General features: G+C 43.3%; 1 protein-coding gene across 1 annotated transcript; it reads left to right on the plus strand.

Moving 5' to 3' along the window:
• Positions 1 to 1,544: 1,544 nt before the first annotated feature.
• CIAO3 (cytosolic iron-sulfur assembly component 3) lies at positions 1,545 to 22,648 on the plus strand. Its single transcript, XM_070760825.1, has 11 exons — positions 1,545 to 1,663; positions 4,957 to 5,049; positions 6,181 to 6,324; positions 6,694 to 6,823; positions 7,668 to 7,802; positions 9,880 to 9,998; positions 11,170 to 11,299; positions 13,007 to 13,079; positions 15,620 to 15,757; positions 18,663 to 18,820; positions 21,366 to 22,648. Exons 1-11 carry the CDS (start codon positions 1,592 to 1,594, stop codon positions 21,602 to 21,604), a joined length of 1,431 nt encoding a protein of 476 aa, XP_070616926.1. The 5' UTR covers positions 1,545 to 1,591; the 3' UTR covers positions 21,605 to 22,648.
• The last annotated feature ends 845 nt before the right edge of the window (positions 22,649 to 23,493 follow it).

The raw sequence follows: 23,493 nt of genomic DNA on the forward strand, positions 1-23,493 counted from the left end.
AGGCAGTAACTGAGGGGAAAGAAGTGGTGGGGATTTCTTTTCTCTTAATCTTATGGCTTCAGAAGGCAGTAACATAGCATGCAGCACCCCCAGAAAGAGAATTTAAGGCTTCTGGTCATCAAAAGAGAGGTCAGACCTCTTTCAGGCTATTAAGTTTGCAGGGAACCAGAGGGAGGTTTAATCCTTTTTAGTAGGCTGATTACTTCTTTAAGGCAGCAGTGATTGCTTTGAAGGCTTGCAGCTGTGCCAGGGGACATGAATTTCTCCTCTTTTTACTGCCTCTTTTTACTGTTTTGGTACAAGCTCAACTTTTCCCAGTCAGATAACTCAGCACAATGAAATATCACAGATCATTTTATTACAGGCATTCTCACAATAACTCACAGTTATGATGCTATTCTTCTGCAGTATAATCTTTCCCATTGTGCAGGTAAAAAGAGGTTGAATTGACCCAGGCTCTAAGTGGAGCATATACGTGCTGGCTGAGTCAGAGCCAAAAGGAATACAGAAATGTAGTCACATGTAGAACTACATTACCCAGAGTGCAATTTCACAACATTTTCCCTAATGCAATATCTTAAATATCTGGGGGCAGCACAGCGTCTTTTACCTTTTTTCCCCAAAACCAATGACGATCTTTATCCAAAAAGTAGACGTTGCTGTCTTCAAAAGTGAATATAACCTTACAATAAAGTGAACAGCTAATCCTTCACAGGGTGTGCTGCTTCTGTGGACTCCCTCCCAAGGCTGGCTGGCGACTAGTAAATTCGGTTAAGTTCAGGGGTAGGCAAAGTTGGCATGTGGACTTCAACTCCCAGAATTCCTGAGCCAACTCGGGAATTCTGGGAGTTGAAGTCTACATGTCGTAGAAAAGCCAACTTTGTCTACCCCTCAGCTAGTTGAATCCTTTATGCTTTTTGGAGCAGCCCCCATTGTTTATTGGGGGTTTATTCAGCGATGGCTTGAGATGGCCTCGGGCGTTCCCTCACACCGCTCCCCTGAGGAAAATAGGTGAAACCTCGTTTATTTCCCTCACGGTTCCACAGACCGCCTCCCCCGAGGATAAGGGGCAGAGCCCCGTGTGACTCCTTCGAGGTCCTTCAAACCGCCCACCCCGAGAATGGGCAAAGCGTCATCTCTATCTCGCGATCTGCCCTCTCCGAGAATGGGCGAATTCTCGTGCGCATGTCTCGCGATTCCGCAAACGACCTCCTGGAGAATGGGCGGAGCCTCATTTGTCGGCTTAGCGTTCCTTCAAAATATGAATACTGTATGGCCGGTGCCTGGTGTGTTTGTTTCGCGATTCCTCAAGCCGCCCGCCCCGAGAACGGGCGGAGCCTCATGTTTTTTTGCCTCGCTGTCCCTCAAACCGCTCCCCCGAGGAGAATGGGCGGAGCCTCGCTTGTCTGCCTATCGTTTCCCCAAATCGCTGCCCAGAGGAACATGTGTTTTGGCGTTTCATTAAGCCGCCCTCCCCGAGAATGGGCGGAGCCTCGTGCACCTGCCTCGCGAAGGCTTTTTACGACAGCAGGTCATGCATCATCGTGTCGCGCTTTACGGCGTCTTCCGAACGCTTTACGGTGGGAGTAAGATGGCGGTGGCGTCGCCCTTCAGCGGCGCTCTGCAGCTAACCGACCTGGACGATTTTATCGGGCCCTCTCAGGTGGGTGCCTGCCAAGCCGGGGTCCGCTTCCTTTGATGGAAGCCACGCTCGTACGTCCTGATCGGTAGCTCCGTCATGTGGGCCAGCGTCGCTGGGAGCGGCCGAAGGAGACTAGCCTTCCTGGGGCTTCCTTCTCCGTTGGCCTCAGCGTCGCCGTCGTCCTATCACAACGGGATAGGACTGTGGCTGGGATTGGGGTTTCCCTGTCTAGGAAGGAAGGAAGCGGCCTCACTTAAAATGGCTTCATTCTCTGCCAGTTGTGAAAGGGGGAGTCACGTTTGCGCGGTTTAGAATAGAACATAAGTCTTTATTGGCCAAATGTGATTGGACACACAAGGAATTTGTCTTTAGTGCATATGCTCTCAGTGTACATAAAAGAAAATATATATTTGTTAAGAATCATAAGGTACAACACTTAATGATTGTCATAGGGGTCAAATAAGCAATGAAGAAACAATCAATATTCATACAAATCTTAGGATACAAGCAACAAGTTACAATCATACAGTCCTAAGTGGGAGGAAATGGATGATAAGAATGATGAGAAAAAACTAGTAGAAATAGAGGTGCACTTAGTAAAACGTTTGACAGTGTTGAGGGAATTATTTGTTCAGCAGAGTGATGACTTTCTGGAGAAAACTGTTCTTGTGTCTAGTTGTCTTGGTGTACAGGGCTCTGTAGCGCGTTTTGAGGGTAGGAGTTGAAACAGTTTATGTCCAGGATGTGAGGGGTCAGTATATATTTTCACAGCCCTCTTTGACTTGTGCAGTATACAGGTTCACAATGGAAAGCAGGTTGGCAGCAATTGTTTTTTCTGCAGTTCTGAGTTTGGAAAAAAAAGAGTGTTTGGTGTAACAATGGCTGTTGACTGCTCTCTTGTCCACTTGGCATTGGGCCCAGAAAACTGTTATCGCCCTCCCCACCCTGCACGCAGCAGAGAGAGGCAGTGCTCTCCTATAGACCAGAGCTGAAGGGACTTTGGAAGTCTTCTAGTCCAACCCCTGCTTAAGCAAGAGAGACCCTATTAAATTCTGGACAAATGACTGACCAGTCCCTTCTTGAACGCCTCCAATGATTGAACACTGACATCTTCCAAATTTTATTTTGTTTGTTTGTTTGATTGATTGATTTTTTTTATGCCGCCCTTTTCCTTAGACTTAGGGTGGCTTACAACATGTTAGCAATAGCACTTTTTTTTAAACAGAGCCAGCCTATTGCCCCCACAATCCGGGTCCTCATTTTACCCACCTCGCAAGGATGGAAGGCTAAGTCAACCTTAAGCCAGTGATGAGATTTGAACCACTGACCTGCAGATCTTTAGTGGTCTGCAGTACTGCACTCTACCCATGGCGCCACCTCCGCTCATGACTAATTTGACTTAATTAGTTAATTTGACTTCTATGCCGCCCAATCCCAAGGCAATTTATTCCACTGGTTAATTGTCCTCATTGTTAGGAAGCTTCTTCTTAGTTCTAGGTTGCTTTTCTGTTTGATTAGTGTCCATCCGTCTCTTTTTTTTTTTTTGTCTTGCCCTCTTGTGTTTTGGAAAATAAATTGATCCCCTCTTCTTTGTGATAGTTCGTCAAATACTGAATTGTTGCTATCATGTCACCCTTATTCCTTTTCTCTAGAGTAGCCAAACACAAAACCTGCAGCCATTATTCATACCCTGTTTCCCCGATAGTAAGACACCCCTGATTGTAAGACGTATCGGGGGTTTCAGGGGGGTCGGCTAATATAAGCCGTACCCCGAAAGTAAGACATATGTCTTACTTTCGGGGAAACACGGGGGTATTGCCGCCTCCCTCTCATCTAGCTGCGCGCCGCCTCCTGCCCACGTCCGCACCGTCCCCCCTCCATACGTCACCACGTCTGCCACCTCCCTCTGATCTTAATGAGCGCCGCCTCCTGCCCACTTCCGCGCCGCCCCCCCTCCATACGTCACCGCGTCTAAATGTTAATTTTATGGTTAAAACAAAAAATTTGACAATTTTTTTCCAATATAAGACATACCCCGAAAGTTTTAGTCTCCAGACCTGTAATCATTTTAGTTGCTCTCCTTTGCACTTTTTTCAAAGATTCAACAACTTTTTTATAATAGAACCAAAACTGGATGAAGCATTCCAAGTGTGGTTTTTATTTATTATTATTATTTATTGGATTTGTATGCCGCCCCTCTCCGTAGACTCGGGGCGGCTAACAACAGTGATAAAAAACAGCATGTAACAATCCAATATTAAAACAACTAAAAAAAACCTTATTATAAAACCAAACATACATACAAACATACCATGCATAAATTGTAAAGGCCTAGGGGGAAAGAGTAGCTCAGTTCCCCCATGCCTGACGGCAAAGGTGGGTTTTAAGAAGCTTAAGAAAGCCGAGGAGGGTGGGGGCAATTCTAATCTCTGGGGGGAGTTGGTTCCAGAGGGCCAGGGCCGCCACAGAGAAGGCTCTTCCCCTGGGTCCCGCCAAATGACATTGTTTAGTTGACGGGACCCGGAGAAGACTCTGTGGGACCTAACTGGTCACTGGAATTCGTGCAGCAGAAGGCAGTCCCGGAGATAATCTGGTCCAGTTTTACAAAGGTTTCATCTGAAATCTCTCCTAGATCAAGACTAAATCATTTCACTGATTAATTGTTCTCACTTTCTACTTAATTCCAGTTTGCTTATCTCCCTTTTTAGTTTCCATTTACTGTAAGCAAATTACATCTTGTTTTTTTCCAAACAAAAATATTTTTCTCTTTTGCAGAGCATTGGCTTCATTTGTTTTCCATGTTAGACATCTAAGATTTGTATCTATGTTTTAAGTTTGGAAAAAAGTATGCCTGTGGAACTGAATTTAGTAGACTCCCAAAAAATGCCAGGGGCAGAAAGACTGAATATAATGCCAGCCAGATCATAGTTAGCAAGATTCTGAAGACTTATCTATGTCGCCAGGCATGGGGTAATTGATGTATGTATTCCCTTTTTGGCCAGTAAGATTTACGTGTGGTTATGATTGGGTAGTATTGACTATTTTTTAATGATAGTGGGTTTTTAGCTATAGCTTTAATTATTGGATTTGTACTGCATTGTTTATTATTGTTGTGAGCCACCCTGAGTCTTCGGTAAGGGGCAGCATACAAATCTAATATATTATTATTATTGTTACTATTAGTGATTCACCTAGGAAGCTTGGTTTAAGTTAATCTTTAAATGTTTAATTCCACATATTTTTGTATTTGTTTTGTTTTTCGTTACAGATCTTTGTTGACATTGGTTAATTTGATTGTTTGATTTCCCTTTCAGGAATGCATAAAGCCAATCAAAGTTGACAAGTCTGGGAGAGTAGCAGCTAAGATCCGTATTGAAGATGATGGAACTTATTTCCAAGTTGGCCAGGTAAAGTTTTTCTTTCCCCAGACTGAATGTGTTTTAGGGACTATAGAACAAGCTTTTTTTCCAACATGTTTTAAAGCAACTGGCAACACAAATCATCTTTAGCAGAACTTTTTATTGGGCTGAAAAGGAGGTGCCCTAAATTTGAGGACCAGCGATTGATGTGATTCATTTTTTTCATAACCAGAAACTTTTCTTAGTTTTTGCTGTGAAACGCAAACTTTTGACAAGACATTAATGTTCTCAAGGATATAGTCTAATCTAGCACAAATCTCTGCAGGCAGAACAAAATAAATCTGTAACTCCTCTGTTGTCTTTGATAGTAGGAACCTGTAACAAAAGTGAGAAGTGAACAGGCTTATGATCACAGTTGAGCCCAAAACTTCTTTTGCTAAGTAAGGCATTTGTTAAGTGAGTTTTGCCCCATTTCATGACTTTTCTTGCCAGTGTTGTTAAGCAGTTTTTACGTTAGTAACACAGTTGTTAAGTGAATCTGACTTCCCGATTGACTTTGCTTATCAAAAGGTCACAAAAAGGGATCGCATGATCCTGGGCCACAACAACCATGATAAATACACTGCTCAAAAAAATAAAGGGAACACTTAAACAACACAATATAACTCCAAGTAAATCAAAATTCTGTGAAATTAAACTGTCCATTTAGGAAGCAACACTGATTGACAATCAATTTCACATGCTTTTGTGCACATTCAACTTTGTACAGAACAAAGTATTCAATGAAAATATTTCATTCATTCAGATGTTATTTGAGTGTTCCCTTTGTTTTTTTGAGCAGTATATAAATCAGTTGCCAAATATCCGAATTTGTGACCATGGGGATGCTGCAAGGATGGTAAATGAGAAAAACAGTCATGTCACTTTTCAGTGCTGTTGTAACTTTGAACATCATTAAATTTACTGTTGTAAGTCGATTGTCTGATACTTGGGGTGTGTATGTGTGTCAAAAAGATCAAGATGGTAGCTACACAAACATGCTGCAGTTAAGAAAATGGTGGAGCTTCGTTTATGTGGCTATATCTACCATCCTGGCTTTTTGACCTTCCCTGTGGATGCCCATCGCGATTACTTTTTGCAGGATGCTGACAGCAGTCCCTTCGATGGCTTCCTTCCTAGGATGGAGGATCACAAAAACTGGAAAAGGCCAAGATCACTCTCAATGACTGCTTGGCCTGCAGTGGTTGCATCACGTCAGCGGAGAGCGTCCTAATCACTCAGCAGAGCCATGAAGAGCTTTGCAAAGTGTTAAATGCCAATAAGGTAAGTGATTTAGCATTTATGTAATGTGAATTAAATAGAACAGAGGGAACAATTGGAACCAAGAACCTAGCTATGATAATGTTTGTGTTTAATTTTGATTCTTGCACTAAACAGTGAGTACTTTAATGGCCTACCACTTTCTCTTTTTCCATTACCATTTTTAATCTTTATTTACCTTGAAGATAGGGGGGAAAGGGAGAAAGAGAGAAGGGATGTGTTCACCAGGAGTTAACCTTAAATAATAATTTTAGCTCTTCCAGTGAAGAGATATGTTTGATGTATTAGATAATAAACACATGTACACCTACCTTAATGTTATACAAATTAGTGGAGTTACGTTTGTTTCTGTGATTTTTTTTTAACTAAAAGGCATCCAATTCTCCCAAGAAATTGGTGGTGGTGTCTGTATCTCCCCAGTCCAGAGCTTCTTTAGCTGCAAGATTCGGATTGACTCTTTTAGACACAGCTAAGAAGCTGACAGCCTTCTTTAAGAACTTAGGTGAGTAGTATTTGATTTAAAAATGGTGCTATGAGATTTGCATGTAAAGTGTCATCTTTCAGCCAGTTTGCTCCTTAACATTCTCAAAAGGAATGCTGAGCTAATCCAGGGAAATTAATCCAAATCAAAATTATTTGTGTGCCATACCTAAGCAGCCTGAGAAGTAGACATTTGGGGAATGGAGAAAATAAATTTGAAATATATGTGCTCCCTTAGTTGGCATTATTTAAAAAGGAGTAAAATGATTTTTCCTCACCTTAAATAAATTATAATAATCCAATCATATTTCTGGGAAGTTGGGAATAATTCTGATTTGTGCTGTTCCGAAACACTTGCAGAGAAACTGGACATGGTGGCTATAGGAATACCCTTTCTGCACTTACTTTTGGAGTATAAAACACACTTTAATTTTTTTTCAATTGTTTATTTGCATTCAAAATTGTGGGGAAGCTGGGGGGAAAATGGAGAGATCAAATGTGAAAATTCAAAAAGTACAAGATGAATCTTTTGACAGCTTATAAATAGCATCTCAGCCTATGTAGAAGAAAAGAGGAAGCATTCAAAGTATGTAAAGAATTCACTATAAATGAGACTGGGTAATTCTTATACTATCAAAAATTATGTATTTGCTCCAGAGTAGCATTAAAGATGCCTTACAAAAACCTGTACTGTTCTTTCTGTGGTCTTGGCCCTGCATGAGTTAGTGAAATGCCCGTCAAATTTTGCTGCCCATCGATAGCTAGGGCTTCTTTCTTGCTGCACCTGAGTTGATCAAGGGTCATCCTGAATTGCACTTCCTTGTACTATCTGCTCAGCACTTCTTCTCTTCCTTCTTCTTTATCAGGGGTGCATTTTGTCTTTGATACAACTTTCACCAGGAACTTCAGTTTGCTGGAGAGCCAGCGAGAATTTGTGCAACGTTTCCTGAAACGAGCAGAAGATAAGAAAGCTTTGCCCCTGTTAGCTGCTGCTTGCCCTGGTAAGTAAATATCACCTGGCATCAGAGGGGAGTGAAGACTCTCCTTGATGTAATGTTCCCTAGATCTGATCACCATAACTGGCTCCAAATCTGGGCACCACACTGGGGATTGGTTTGTCTGAGTAATAGATAGGGGTTTTAGCTGTAGTTTTTTAATGTATTAGATGTGTTTTGTATGCTTTGAGTTTTCGGAGAAGGACTACATACAAATCTAATTAAATTATTATTATTATTATTATTATTATTATTATTATTATTATTATTATTATTATTATTATTATCCGAATCCATGTAGAAGGGTGGCATACAAATCCAATAATTCATTCATTCATTCCCTGGCATAAGCCAGTGAAAATGGTCCCAGTGGTCCTTGGCACATTGGGTGCAGTGCCAAAAGATCTCAGCGGACATTTGAAAACCATCAGAATTGACAAAATATCCATCTGTCAATTGCAAAAAGCCGCTTTACTGGGATCGGCACACATAATTCGCCGCTACATCACTCAGTCCTAGGTGCTTGGGAAGAGGCCAACTAATGATGAAATACGAAATCCAGCATGGTGATCTCGTTTGCTGTGTGGTACTGACAACAACAACAAAAACAACAATAATAATAATAATTACACAACATTTCAGTAACAATAAATTTAAAAGGTAAATTACAGGTAGTCCTTGACTTGCAACTAGTAATTTTTAAGTTTGAAGGTATGACAGTCTTGGAAAAAAAGTTTGTGGCTCAATAAAGCTTTTCCAGCTCTTGTGAAACATGCACCCCCCTTCCCAGTCACATGACTGGATTTCAGGCACTTGGCAACCACTTACATTTATAACTGATTGCAGCATCCTGGGGTCACTTCAGTGATTTACATAGTTTTCTAATAGTTTCTGGTGTATTTTGCCGGTTTGCTCTATGTGTGTGTGTGTGGGTGTACCATGTTTCTCCAGAAATAAACGACACTGTCTTACATTTTTTTGAACCCTGAAATAAGGACTTTGCCTTATTGCCATGCACTCAAAAGCCTGATCAGGGGACATCTTATTTGGGGGAAAACATAGATGTTGTGTGTGTGTATAATATATACACACATACACACACACTTGGAAGAATAGATTAACTTAACAACTGCATGATTTGGACTTAGAACCATGAGATTCACAACAACGACTGTAAAAATAGTAACTAAAAAAAAAAAATATTCAGGTGCTGGGTGCTATGACCACAATGCACCTACTCTTGAAAATGTAGTCCCAATTGGGATTGTAAGGGACTTAACTTATTCTCCAAAGTACCAGAAGACAAGACAAGAAATGATTGATGAAAACTAATCAGGGCACCCAACCAATGGAATAGCTTGCCTTCAGAAGCTGTGGGTGCTGCAACCATTGGGGATTTTTAAGCAGAGATTTGTCTGAAATGATAGGGTTTCCTGAGTGAAGAGGGTTGGACTAGAAGACCACCAAGATCCCTTCCAACTTTGTTCTATCATTCAAGCTGTACAGAAGGGCAAGCAGGCCGATCAGGGAACCTATAATTAAGTCTTTAAAGGAGTACTTGTATTTTCAGAACCAAGCAGTTACTTTTGCAACCTAACATATCCTTCCTGATGTTCCTTACTGTGAGTGATGGATGGTGTGGAAGCTGGGAAAGGCATAAAACACATTGGAGGCATAATAGATAAAGAGGCAGAGGGCAATCTGTTGGCAGCTTATTTCACCAGCGGCAATTTGGGTGGGATGGAATAACCGAAGAAGTGTTGTAAATCATGCAAAGAAATTGTGCCTTTGTGAACTCGCTGAAGGAGATCCAGAAATTCCTTTTGCAATTACCACATTTCTTTATTATCTCAAAAGTAGCATTAAATATACCTTACCATAATCTGAGTAATTGCTTTTGTTGTCCTGCTCAAGTGTTTGGGGCTTGGTACATATTTAGATCTCTGGTTAATGGATGGGAAAAAGAACTCCCTCGTGAAACCCTTCTTACATTGGGGCCATGGGCCATCTTTGCTATGTAGTTTTCATTGGCCAGAGATAGACAGCAGGATTGGTTTAATTTTAAAAAATGTTTCTCTTGCAGGTTGGATCTGTTACGCTGAAAAAACCCATGGGAATTTTATCATCCCATACATCAGCACTACCAGATCACCCCAGCAGATCATGGGCTCCCTGATTAAAGACCACTTTGCCAAAACACAGGTGCTGCTCAAACTTTTCTCACAAGACAGCATATGCAATAGGAGGTTTGGAAGCCACAGGAGGCAAAGGGAAAACTGGCAAATGTGCTACAGATATCTACTGTACTTGTAGCTCAGGGCCTTTGCTCTCTCTTTAAAGACAGCATGTGTGTGTGTTCCCAAAGGGGTAGCCAGCTGTTTCTTTCCTATTCAGTGATTTAACTAGAGATGGGTTCCTCCCAATTTGCACCGGTCTATAGAACCGGTAGCAAATGGCTGATGACATCATGGAACCATTTCAGTCCATGCTGGTCTATGCACACTGCCATCTTTTTTTTTTTTTTGGGGGGGGGGGGGGGGGATTTTTTTGCTGATTTTTTTTTCCTTCTGCACATGCTCAGAAGCCGAGTTTCCACCGGCATTGTGCATGCACTGCCATCTTGTTTTCAGGCTTTTTTGTAGGGGTTAATTTTAGGCACTGTACATGCCCACGTGGCGCAACCACACAGTGCATGAGGAAGTGAATTGGCGGCAAGGTAAGTTAGAACCCACCCGTAACCATAGAACAGTGGTGGCACAGTGGTTAGGATGCAGTACTGCAGGCTACTTCTACCTCTGCTGACTGCCGGCTGCCTGCGATTTGGCAGTTGGAATCTCACCAGGTTCAAGGCTGACTCAGCCGTCCATCCTGAGGTCAGTAAAATGAGGCCCCAGATTATTGGGGGCAAGAGGCCCACTGTAAACCATTTAGAGAAGAGTGTAAAGCATTGCGAAACAGTATATGAGGTCTAAGTGCTATTGGCAAGGAACATGGTGGCTTGTGTGGTTGGGATGCCTGGTTGGAGGTTAGCTAATCTAATCTTTCAGAGCCATTCAATCCAGAAGTGCCTTGGTGCCGCTGCCATAAGTGTGATGCAATCTACTGTGATGTGATTGCCCCTCTCCCATCACTTAGACCAGCTATTCTGTAGATGTTACTCTTCAGATGTATAGTTGCTAGCAAGTATTTGGAGAGAAAGAGGAGAAGGGTGAGCTAAATCATCAATTTCTGATTGCCCGACAACTCAGGCCCCAAACTGGGATGTGGTTTGGTCCTTTGTGCTCCACTATTCAATTGCATCCACTGTTGGGAATTTAGGCCTGAGTTTTCTTTTTGGCAGTTTCAATACAATTTCAAAACTCTTTTGTTCCAGAGCCTGACACCAGACCAAATCTACCATGTAACTGTGATGCCTTGCTATGACAAAAAGCTAGAAGCTTCCCGGCCAGATTTCTTCATTCAAAAGCACCAGACCCGTGAGGTTGACTGTGTGATTACAACAGGTAAAGTGCAGGTCTAAATGATCTTTGAGAGGGAAGAACCCTGCTTCTCCTTCATCAGTCCCTTCTGTGAATTACCATATTTTTCAGCGTATAAGACACACCTTAGCTTTTGAGTAGGAAAATAGGGGACAAAAATCTACCAGGTATTAGAAAATATTATTTTACTGAAAGAGTAGTAGATTCTTGGAACAAACATCCAGCAGACGTGGTTGGTAAATCCACAGTAACTGAATTTAAACATGCGTGGGAGAAACATATATCTATCCTAAGATAAAATACAGGAAATAGTGCAGACTAGATGGACCATGAGGTCTTATGTTTCTATGTTTCTATTCATCTGGCTAACATCCTTAGTCTGGTCAGCTTCAGCACATTATTTTATCCCCTGGTTAGGGCTATTAAAAAAAAATTCTTCCGAGGGAGTAGCAATGAAAAGCCAGCAAAGACTTAGAGTTGGAAAAAAAACCCTTTTTGGAATAGCAGTGAAAACAAGCTTGCAAGCTGGGAAGATCATTAGCACCTCATGAGGGCTGGGGAAATAAGCTTGGAAAAAGCTACATTTGGAGTATAAGCTGCACCCAAATTTTCAGCCTCTTTTGCAGAGGGAGGTGCATTTTATACGTCAAAAAATATAATAATCCTCCTCTGATAGAAATCCTGATAGAGGCCAGGGTATCATTGGTCACAAACTGAGAGGGGGACGCTCCAAATGTAGTTCTTCAACCATACAGCTGGGGACCAAGAGACAATACAGATTATACTTTCTTGATATATTTAATAGGGGTGTGGCAAATAACCTGAAATGTGAACACTTTATTTTGAATTAGAATCGATTTTTGTTACATTTCTGGATTTCTTGAACTCGAGATGAGGTTTTGTTGCTCTAAGCATGACAGATTTGGGGCATTTTATACAATCCTAATATTCACCATAATAATTCTGGGTTTTTTTAATACACCAGGTGGTCCCAGTGACCTGAGGTCGATCCAAGAAACATGATTATTGTTGCCCCTGGCAAGCTTGCAGTTTAATGGGTTGAACGTAGTTTTAAGATAGAATCTGGCTGGTGACTGAAGGAGGGGAATACATTATCTCAAGAACTAGCACAAAGTCTGGGCAAGGGAGTCATTTGGTTAAAGAGGTGAGCCGAGCTGGTGCAGCAGGTAGAGTGCAGTACTGCAAGCCACTAAAGCTCACTGTAGATCTGTAGGTCAGCAGTTCAAATCTCATCACCAGCTCAAGGTTGACTCAGCCTTCCATCCTTCCGAGGTGGGTAAAACGAGGACACGGATTATGGGGGCAATATACTGGCTCTGTTAAAAAGTGCTATTGCTAACATGTTGTAAGCTGCCCTGAGTCTAAGAAGAAGGGCGGCATTAAAAAATTGAATGAAATAAATAAATGCCTGACTTTATTTTTTTTCCCATTCATAGCATCCCTTCCCAAATTCTAATTCCTATCATTTAAGGTCATGTAACATAAATTTAATTCAAAACCTGATTCATGCCCAGTAGGAAAAATAGCATAAATCCAAATATTGGATCCTTGTACTTTCATTTCACTTTCTTATTGGATGTTTCCTCCTGTATGCCAGTGAGACTCACCTGGGATTGCTTTGGAATCCTGTGAAGCTTCTGGTCTTCATTTTGGGTCAGGGCCTGGTCTCTTGGATCTGCTTGAGTTAATTGTCACATCTCTCTATTTCAGGAGAAGTCTTAAAGCTGCTGGACCAGGAAGGAGTCTCCCTTCTTGAAGTGAATCCTATGCCTTTGGATAGCATGTAAGACACTCTCTGAAAATCTACCATATTTTTTGGAGTATAAGACACACTCTCCCCCACCCTCCACAAAGGGTCTGAAAATTTGGGTGCATCTTATACTCCAAATGTAGCCCCGCCCACCTGCCAGATCCCACCTTTCAAACTCTGTGCATCTTCTTCCTGTCTGCAGAGATTGCCACAGACAACAGCTTGTGTTTTGGGCTCCATGCTTGCATTTTCACCCTCTAAATGTTCCGTTTGAGAGCTGTTCAATGCTGCGGGAATTACTAAAGCACATTGCTGCCGATCGTTGCCTCCGCACATCACATTTTTGGCCTCCGCATGTCTTGTTTTTGGCCTCTGCTGCGTTGTGATTTGGGCGGCGATGTGCTTTGGCAATCCCCGCAGCCTTAAGCGGCTCTCAAACAGCATTTAAAGACTGAATACGCGAGGCGCAAAGCCCAAAATGGCAACCCAGAACAGCTGTTGTCTTGTCTTATCGCTTCCACACTTTACTCACTGGAGCTCCCTCTGACAATCAGCTATGCTTTTGAAACTGCTTAGCTGCCCCAACAAGGCACATGTGAATGACGCATGCGTGCACAGGTGTTCACGAGCAGCAAATACTATGCTGAAGTTGACCAAGCCAAGGACGCTGGTAGGCAGAGCCAGATTTTTCTCCCCCAAATCTAAGGTGCGTCTTATACTCCGAAAAATTCGATACTTACCAAGGTGTGCTCTGTTTTCTCCACCTTCTTCTGCAACCTATTCAGGTAAAGGAGAGTCTCCATGGCCAGGAGAAGGCGTGATGCACCCCTTTCTCCCGCAGGGTGGATATAGCATCCAGGCATGAGATATTTCCGTCTGCTCTCTGATTGGACTGAGTCTGTCAAAGCTATTCAGGTCAAACCCAACCAAAGCCAACATTCTACGTTGACTATAATGGGCGAAGCTGGATGCTATATCCACCTTTGAGAGAAGAAGTGTATCAGGTAAGACCAACGCTCCTCTATCATGATGGATGTAGCATCTAGGCATGGGACATAGCAAAGCTGGCTGTACAACTGGGCGGGTGATAATATCCTGTTTTCCTGAAAATAAGACAGCGTCTTATATTAATTTTTCTTCCCAAAGATGTGCTATGTCTTATTTTTAGGTGATGTCTTATTTTTTTTCAATAAAGAAGAATTCACATTTATTGCTGAACAAATAAAATCAACATTTTTATTAATTAACCACTGTATTAAATACTGTACAGTAGTTGTCATCACAAACCAGCATAACCAGACACCGTGAATCCTATCAAGGATTTCTTACTACTACCATACCATTATGTACTACTGTACTACCATGTTGGATGTGTTTTAAATCTGATTGATGCAGCGTTTTTGGATGCAATTTATGGACAGCAATGTTATATATGTTCTGTTCGGGAATGCTGCGAAACGAAACATCTCCTACGTCTTACTTTTGGGGGATGCCTTATATTAGGCAATTCTACGAAACCTCTCCTATGTCTTACTTTCGGGGGTGATTTATTTTGAGGGAAATGGTATTAGGTCGACTGGAGATGAGGTTTTAATCCTGAACCATCTGGTGCAGCACTCTCCGACCAATAGATGCTTCGGTGGAAGCATACACATCTAATTTATAGTGTCACACAAATGAAGACGGCCATGACTATGTTGCAGTTCCTCAATTGACGTTTGTGGCGCTCATGTGGCTGAGGTAGCAGCACTCCTTGTGGAATGTACAGCGATATTGGATACAGTCCAATCAGAGAGCAGACAGAAATATCCTACAGCACTGATGGCGAACCTTTTTTCCCTCAGATGCCGAAAGAGCGTATGCGCACACTATCGGGCACATGCGCGAGTGCCCACAATCATAATTTAATGCCTGGGTAGGGCGAAAACAGCTTCTCCCGCCCCCTGGAAGCCGGAAATGGTCTGTTTCCCAACCACTGATGGGTCCAGTGGGCTTGCATTTCGCGCCCCCCCCCCCCAGGCTCAAAGGCTTCCCTGGAGCCGGGGGAGAGTAAAAACAACCTCCCCCATCCCAGAGCCTTGGCACACACATGCACGTTGGAGCTGAGCTAGGGCAACAGCTTGGGTGCCAGCAGATATGGCTCTGCGTGTCAAATAACAACAACAACAGCAATAATAATAGCCGGGGTGGCACAGCAGGTAGAGTGCAGTACTGCAGGCCACTAAAGCTGACTGTAGATCTGCAGGTCAGCGGTTGAAATCTCATCACCAGCTCAAGGTTGACTCAGCCTTCCATCCTTCTGTGTTGGGTAAAATGAGGACCCAGATTGTGGGAGCAATATGTTGGCTCTGTTAAAAAATGCTATTGCTAACATGTTGTAAGCCGCCCTGAGTCTAAGGAGAAGGGCGGCATAAAAATCAATCAATCAATCAATCAATCAAATCAATCAAATCAGTAATAGATAGGAAAGTCAGAAAAGGAAACTACATGGATGTAGCATCCACAGAGTCACCAGGAGCTGAGCCTGACTTTGTGGCATTTCTCTTCCTCTCTCTCCCCCTCCCCTGCTGTAGGTTTGGCAACTGTTTGGAAGAAGAGTTACTTGGCCATTCTGGGGGTGGCTCTGGGGGCTACTTGGAGCACATATTCAAATATGCAGCGAAGGAGCTTTTTGGCATTCCAGTGGAGGAGCTTCACTACAAGACCCTGAAGTAAGAAGTTTGACTTCCTTCTTAGCACTCCTGCCCCACCCTCCTTCTTGCCCGCACTCTTTTTCTGTCTCTCCATTCCCAGAAGGGAACGGAAGAGTGACATTCACGCAGATCTGTCATAGGGAACACACGGCCTTCATATCTTCATAACACGTTCTAAAATTCAGGGGTAAAACTCTTCCGCTTCTTAAGAACCATTTTCTATTTAAGAAACTGAACCCAGAAAAATTTCCCAGGAAATTTGAGAGCAGCATGAAGGCCTGGCCGGTTTCCTGCCATTCCCCCTTTAATCCCGGCCATCTCGGGCTTTTCTGGGCTGCCAGAGGAGCCTTTTGGTGGCGCTTAAGGAGGCTTTGGCAGTCCAGAGCAAACAGAGCGTTTTCCTTTCTCTGGGCACTTAGGGAATAAACCAGTTTGCTGTGGTGACTCCCACGCGCTGCCTCCCATACACCCGGAGCCTCTGACTCCTGGAGCCTCTGGGCACGGAAAGGCAAAAGCGGGCACTTCACCCCGGCTGGATCAACTTGGCTTCAGCCAAACCGAGGAGTCATCACAGTGAAGGAAAGGCGCCGGTTACAGCGGGCAAGCAAGAGGAGAGGGGAGCCCTTCAGCATGGGAAAGAAGAGGAAGCAGGTAGCAGCAGCAGCAGCAGCCGCCTTTCACTCAAAGGAGCGGGAGGTTCCCCCCTCTTGTCCACCTGCGTTTCTCTCTCTGGTGCAGTGTATGGGAGGCTGCCTCGCGCCGGGTGTATGAGAGGCGCATGCTCCACCTCGCCGCCTCAGAGTCCCTCTTTTTTTTTAATCCTTAAAGTTTTGGATTTTTTTGATTCCCCTCACCTCACTTTCTTCCTTCGGCAGCGACTCTCCTCTTCCTCTTCTTCCTCCTCTTCCTTCCACCCAAATTCCGAGCTTTTATTTCTTTCCTAATGGGTTTGCACGCATTATTTGCTTTTACATTGATTCCTGTAGGAAAAATTGCTTCTAGAAACATAGAAACATAGAAGTCTGACGGCAGAAAAAGACCTCATGGTCCATCTAGTCTGCCCTTATACTATTTTCTGTATTTTATCTTAGGATGGATATATGTTTATCCCAGGCATGTTTAAATTCAGTTACTGTGGATTTATCTACCACGTCTGCTGGAAGTTTGTTCCAAGGATCTACTACTCTTTCAGTAAAATAATATTTTCTCATGTTGCTTTTGATCTTTCCCCCAACTAACTTCAGATTGTGTCCCCTTGTTCTTGTGTTCACTTTCCTATTAAAAACACTTCCCTCCTGAACCTTATTTAACCCTTTAATATATTTAAATGTTTCGATCATGTCCCCCCTTTTCCTTCTGTCCTCCAGACTATACAGATTGAGTTCATTAAGTCTTTCCTGATACGTTTTATGCTTAAGACCTTCCACCATTCTTGTAGCCCGTCTTTGGACCCGTTCAATTTTGTCAATATCTTTTTGTAGGTGAGGTCTCCAGAACTGAACACAGTATTCCAAATGTGGTCTCACCAGCATTCTATATAGCGGGATCATAATCTCCCTCTTCCTGCTTGTTATACCTCTAGCTATGCAGCCAAGCATCCTACTTGCTTTCCCTACCGCCTGACTGCACTGTTCACTCCATTTTGAGACTGTCAGAAATCACTACCCCTAAATCCTTTTCTTTTGAAGTATTTGCTAACACAGAACTGCCAATACAATACTCAGATTACAAACTTACAAACCTTCTACTTAAGAAGTAAGACACGGAACGAATTAAATTCTTAAGTAGAGGTACCACTGTACATTGATACTCTTTTGAAGCTTCATAAAATTACTTGCAGTTTGTCAAGAGCAGGTTTTTTTCTATCTTGCAACGGGGAATCACCTAATGATTCTGCATGGTGTTTTTTTTTCTTTAAGAGAATCCACTCCCGCCAAACCTAGGAGGAAAAAAGTTTGGCCTTTCTCTTTCCGTCACTGCCTGGCCCACTGGGGCTTTCACCCCGTCTATATAAAGTAACCCTCCCCCCTCCCAACAAAACGTCTGTTAAACCCTTGAATAGCCGCTGCCTGTAAGTGCTTGAATCTTGCTTGTGCAGTCCTAAAGAAATGCCAGGAATTGCTCAGTTTTGCAAGCAGCAAGAAGGGCTTTTTCTCCTCCAACCAGATTTTCCTTGCTCCGACCTTGACAACCCTACAACTTGTCGACTTCAACTGCCAGAATTCCTCAGCCAGACGGGAGTTCTGGGGATTGAAGTCCACAATCATAAAGTTGCCAAGATTGGCGACCTCTGCACAAAGGTGCTTTTTTTCAAAAGGCAAGCAGAGTTTGTTTTTCCCTTGAAGACGTTTCATTCCTCATGCAAGAAGCTTCTTCAGTTCTTGTTGAGAACTGAAGAAGCTTCTTGGATGAGAAGTAAAATGTCTTCAAGGAAAATCAAATAAAGTCCAGTTGCCTAAAAAAAAAAAAGCATCTTTGAAACAACCATGACCTGAACGACTGAGAATCTTCATGACATTGGAAGATACATTTCTTATTTTTCCCCAGTCCTTGATGCTGCTGAAGCCCAACTTGCTTTCTCCTCAAACCTGGAGGAAAAGCTGCCCTATACCAGGGTCAGCAACCTTAAACACCCAAGGAGCCCCCTGTTTAATTCTGGAGCCGACGGGAAGTCTGCTTGCCCCATACAGTCTCCTAGCATGGCACTTTCCTCTGCCAACCAGAAGTCCGCCCCCCCCCCCCCCCCGAGTCTCCTCCTAGCACGGCATCCTTTTTCCTCTGCCTTTCCTAACTGAAAACCCTATCAATTGTGGAAACGACCGCTGGCCGGGAACTGGAGAAGAGGGATGAAAGAGCCACAGGAGGCTCCAGAGTCGCGGGTTGCCAACCCCTGCCTTATACTCTCTAATGTTCCTCCACTCAGAAACAAGGATTTTCAAGAGGTGATGCTGGAGAAGGATGGGCAGACTCTCCTGCACTTTGCCCTGGCGTACGGATTTCGGAACATCCAAAACATCGTGCAGAAACTGAAACGCGGGAAGTTGCCCTTCCATTACGTCGAGGTGATGGCTTGTCCCTCAGGTGAGGATGGCTACAGGTTTGATGTGACCAATGTCTGGAAGGGAAGAGACAAATGCCTGATATGGTAATATGGAACTCTCTGGTAGGTAGGCAGGCAGGTAGGTCTAGTGAGGGCTGCAAAGGTACCATTGAGATCTGCTACATTTCCCTTACCAATTGGACACTGAGTGATACAAAAGGGGGGGGGGGGCACAGGACTATCATATGTAGTTGAATTATTCTGTTTTCTTCTGAAACTTTATATTTTCTTGGATTTATCCCTGGCTGGCCTACCAGGGGGCAAAAGGCTCAATAAATTGTGTGCCAGCAGGTATCACACATAGGCGGTTGTGACGTATATCTTGAGCAACAGGGAGCTGCAGCAGAGGGATGAAAGAGCCACCTGCGGCTCCCGAACCACAGGTTGCTGACCCCTGGTTTAGTTGGTCACCCTCCCCCACATCAACCCAGATAAGTAGGGGTCATAGGCAGTGTGCTACATAGAAACATAGAAGATTGACGGCAGAAAAAGACCTCCTGGTCCATCTAGTCTGCCCTTATACTATTTCCTGTATTTTATTGTAGGATGGATCTATGTTTATCCCAGGCATGTTTAAATTCAGTGACTGTGGATTTACCAACCACGTCTGCTGGAAGTTTGTTCCAAGCATCTACTACTCTTTCAGTAAAATAATATTTTTTCATGTTGCTTCTGATCTTTCTCCCAATTAACCTCAGATTGTGCCCTCTTGTTCTTGTGTTCATTTTCCTATTAAAAACACTTCCCTCCTGAACCTTATTTAACCCTTTAACATATTTAAATGTTTCGATCATGTCACCCCTTTCCCTTCTGGCCTCCAGATTATACACACTGAGTTCATGAAGTCTTTCCTGAAGTTTTATGCTTAATTAAGAACTTCCACCATTTTTGTAGCCCGCCTTTGGACCCGATCCATATCTTTTTGTAGGTGAGGCCTCCAGAACTACTGTACATATCCACATTTTGTGAGTAGTTCAGTCCCCTCCCATTGTAAATCTAGAAGAGCTCCATAAAGGTAGCTCTGGGCTTACAACAGTTCCTTTTGTGAGTGTTCAAAGTTATGACGGCACTGAAAAAAGTGACATGACCGTTTTTCAGAGTTACAACCTTTGAAGCATCCCTCTGATCATGTGATCAAAATCCAAGATGCTTGGCAAACTCACTCATATGACGGTTCCTGTGTCCCAAGATCATGTGATCTCCTTTTGTGACCACCTGACAATGGGGAAGCCAGATTCACTTAACAACCATGTTGCTAACTTATCAACTGAAATGATCTGTTGAATAAGTGACGCAAGAAAAATCATACAATAGTCCAAAACTCCCTTAACAAATTTTGGGCTCAATTATGGTCATAAGTCAAGGACCGCTTATGGGACCGCCTTCTGCCGCATGAATCCCATTGACTGGTTAGGTCCCACAGATTGGCCTTCTCTGGGTTCCGTCAGCCAGACAATGTCGTCTGGCGGGGCCTAGGGGAAGAGCTTCTCTGTGGCAGCTGCGGCCCTCTGGAATCAGCTTCCTCCAGAGATTCTCACTGCCCCCCCTCCTCCCCTTTCGCAAGAGTCTGCCAGGCATGGGGCACTTAGATCAAGCCCCCCCCCCCCCCCTTTATAAAATATGTGGTTGTTAATGAATTGGCTGACTGATTTTAATATATATGGAATTTTAATAGTAATTTTTAATTAATTAGATTTGTTGTTGTATTGTTTTTGTATCTTGTGAGCCGCCCTGAGTTTTCGGAAAAGGGCGGCATACAAATCTAATAAATAATAATAATACCTGTGCTTCCAACTTAAAGGCATGCTGCCAAAAGTCCAACATCCTCTGACCCACCTCCTCAAGTTAGCAGTTTAAGCTAAACTCTGTTAATGTAATCCTAAAGTGCATTAACAGAGGGATACAATCTAGGACAAGGGAAGTACTAATACCACTCTATAAAGCCTTAGTTAGACCACACCTAGAGTATACTGCATCCAGTTTTGGTCACCCCACTACAAAAAAGACATTGAAACTCTAGAGAAAGTGCAGAAGAGAGCAAGCAGGATGATAAGGGGGCTGGAAACTAAAACATACGACGAGCGGTTGCAGGAACTGGGCATAGATAGTCTGGTGAAAAGGAGTGCCAAGGGGTCATGATAGCGGTATTCCATTACTTGAGGGACTGCCACAGAGGAGGGGGTCATGCTGTTTTCCAAGGCACTAGAAGGCAAAACAAGGAATAATGGATGGAAACTGAACTAGCAGAGGTTCCACCTGGAAATAAGAAGGAATTTTCTGACAGTAAGAGCGATCAACCAATGGAACGGCTTGCTTGCAGAGGTTGTGAAAGCACCAACACTTGAGACTTTCAAGAGGAGATAAGATGGCCATTTATCAGAAATGGTATAGGGACTCCTGCTTGAGGGGGGGGGGGGGGTTGGACTAGATGACCCACAAGGTCCTTCCAATTCTAATAATAATAATTAATCATCATCATCATGCCTTCACTTTCCTTGCCTTCGGCTGTAAACCTTTGTTTTCCAGGGTGCTTAAATGGAGGCGGACAGATCAGAGCGGAGGGAGAATCCAGCAAGGATCTGCTCCATTGCGTGGAGAGACTCTATGAAACCGCCCAGCCAGAAGACCCCAAGATGAACAAAACCATCCAGGACCTCTATGACCAGTGGCTTGGCGGCCCCACTTCTCAACAGGCCCAAAATCATCTCCATACACAATATCACGCTGTGGAGAAAGCCAGCACTGGCTTTAGTATTAAGTGGTAAACTGGCTCGGCTCGTGTAATGCACAATACACGGGTCCCAGGCCATGGCCCACAACTGGGCCAGGGCCTGTTCGCAACTGGGGTTGGTTGGTTGGATGAGTGGTGGACTGCACACGGGTGCAGCTCAACTTGTATAAGCGATGGGCCAACATAGGCAGATGCAGCTGGCAGCCAAGCTACATGTGATCAGCGGGCCAGTGCTTGCGTAGTCCAGTACTTTCCACCCCAACCCCCAAGCTGGGCCACCAAGTTGCAAAGGTTGGGGGCTGCTTGATGTACCCTGCTTCCCCCAAAATAAGACACCCCGTGATAATAAGCCCAATCGGGCTTTTGAGTGAAAGGCAATAAGGCCAACCACTTATTTCAGGGTTCAAAATGTATAAGACAGGGTCTTACTTTGGCAGGAAACACGGTAGTAGATCGCTTATTGTTATAGATGAAGCTGAAAGTTTCATTTTTAAACGAATAGTCACATCAGATATTTTTGTTTGAATTTTTAAAAAGTTATAAGGTAAAGCATTGGCTTCACAGCAGACGACAGTACTCTCCACTGGATTTCTTAATATCATCTGATCTTTGAGGCAGAAAACTGGCTTGTTGTTCGTTTACTCTTTCTTCAGCTCCACACTTTTTTTCCTGTTCCCAACAAAGTTTGAATGTATGAAAGGAGCTCTTTTTTATAATTGCACGAGAGCAAAATGGAACCAGGCTGAATTTGGCATTCAGGGAGAAGGGAACAACTTTTTATTTTTTTAATGTAAATGGTTTGGAAGTCTATGGATTTTATGGAGGAAAAAAAATCCAGAAACTCCTCTTGATGAATCTGGATGGATGGGGCAGTTGAGTTAGCACCATTCTGGTTTCCTCTCCGGTCATGTGGCACAAAGTGGAGCATTTGCAGTCTTGCCCTGCCTTAGTCCACATGTAACATAAGGAGGGGGAACAGAAATGTACACAGCCAGCCTATTGAGGTGCATCACAATGGCTAGCTGTACGTGAACACTCAACAACCATCAATAAAATAATAAATTGATCACAGACCATAGAATCAGTTTCCCATGTTGTCTCATTTCTATAAGGGCTGCCCAAAATTTGCCTACCATGTGGGTAAGCATCTGAAAGTGTATTTTGACATCTGCTTGGGAGCTTGGTCAGCAGGCATACTATATGTCCCCCCCCCAAAAAAAACCCACCTCAAATGAGAAAGGTGGAATTGTTGCACTATTTCAGCCTGTCCAACATTATCTGGAGAGCAAACATGATCAATGAAGGGGAATTTGGCCACTACAGGAACAAAAGGGAGAATATGCTTAGGCCTAAAAAAGATCTTTGATCTGAAATGAAGGCAATTCGGGTTTTGCTGGTTTGGAGATGCATTGTGCAGTCCGTCCTTTTGTTTTGGCAATCCATGTGATTTATTCTTATGAGCAGTTGCACACTCCCAAATTCCTCCCAATTTTAAATAGCTTGTATTTTGCCTTTGGAGATCAATCTGAGTAACCCATTCTCATCCGTTAAGGAAAAAAAGTAGGCACATTAAAATTCTTATTTCTACAAAACATTGACTTGATGCCGAAGGGGGGGGGGGGGGGGGTCGGTTGGGGAGTGTTCAGAAGAAAAATCTGCCTTTAATTACCAGGGTTTTTCTTTCTAACTCAAAAATATTTCACCCTAACTGGCCAGGATGCTATAGCTTCAGCTTGCGTGGGGAGGCCTCCTGCTCAAAACTAACCTCAGCCATGGAAAAGAAGGAGGGATTTTTGAGTCAGTCTCACGAATTGTCTCAATGATTCAATCTCAAATCACTAGACACAGGGCTAGGAAAATATATATATATATATATATATATATATATATATATATATATATATATATATATATATATATACA

Source organism: Erythrolamprus reginae, chromosome 9, assembly GCF_031021105.1.
Source record: "Erythrolamprus reginae isolate rEryReg1 chromosome 9, rEryReg1.hap1, whole genome shotgun sequence".
Lineage (NCBI taxonomy): Eukaryota > Metazoa > Chordata > Lepidosauria > Squamata > Dipsadidae > Erythrolamprus > Erythrolamprus reginae.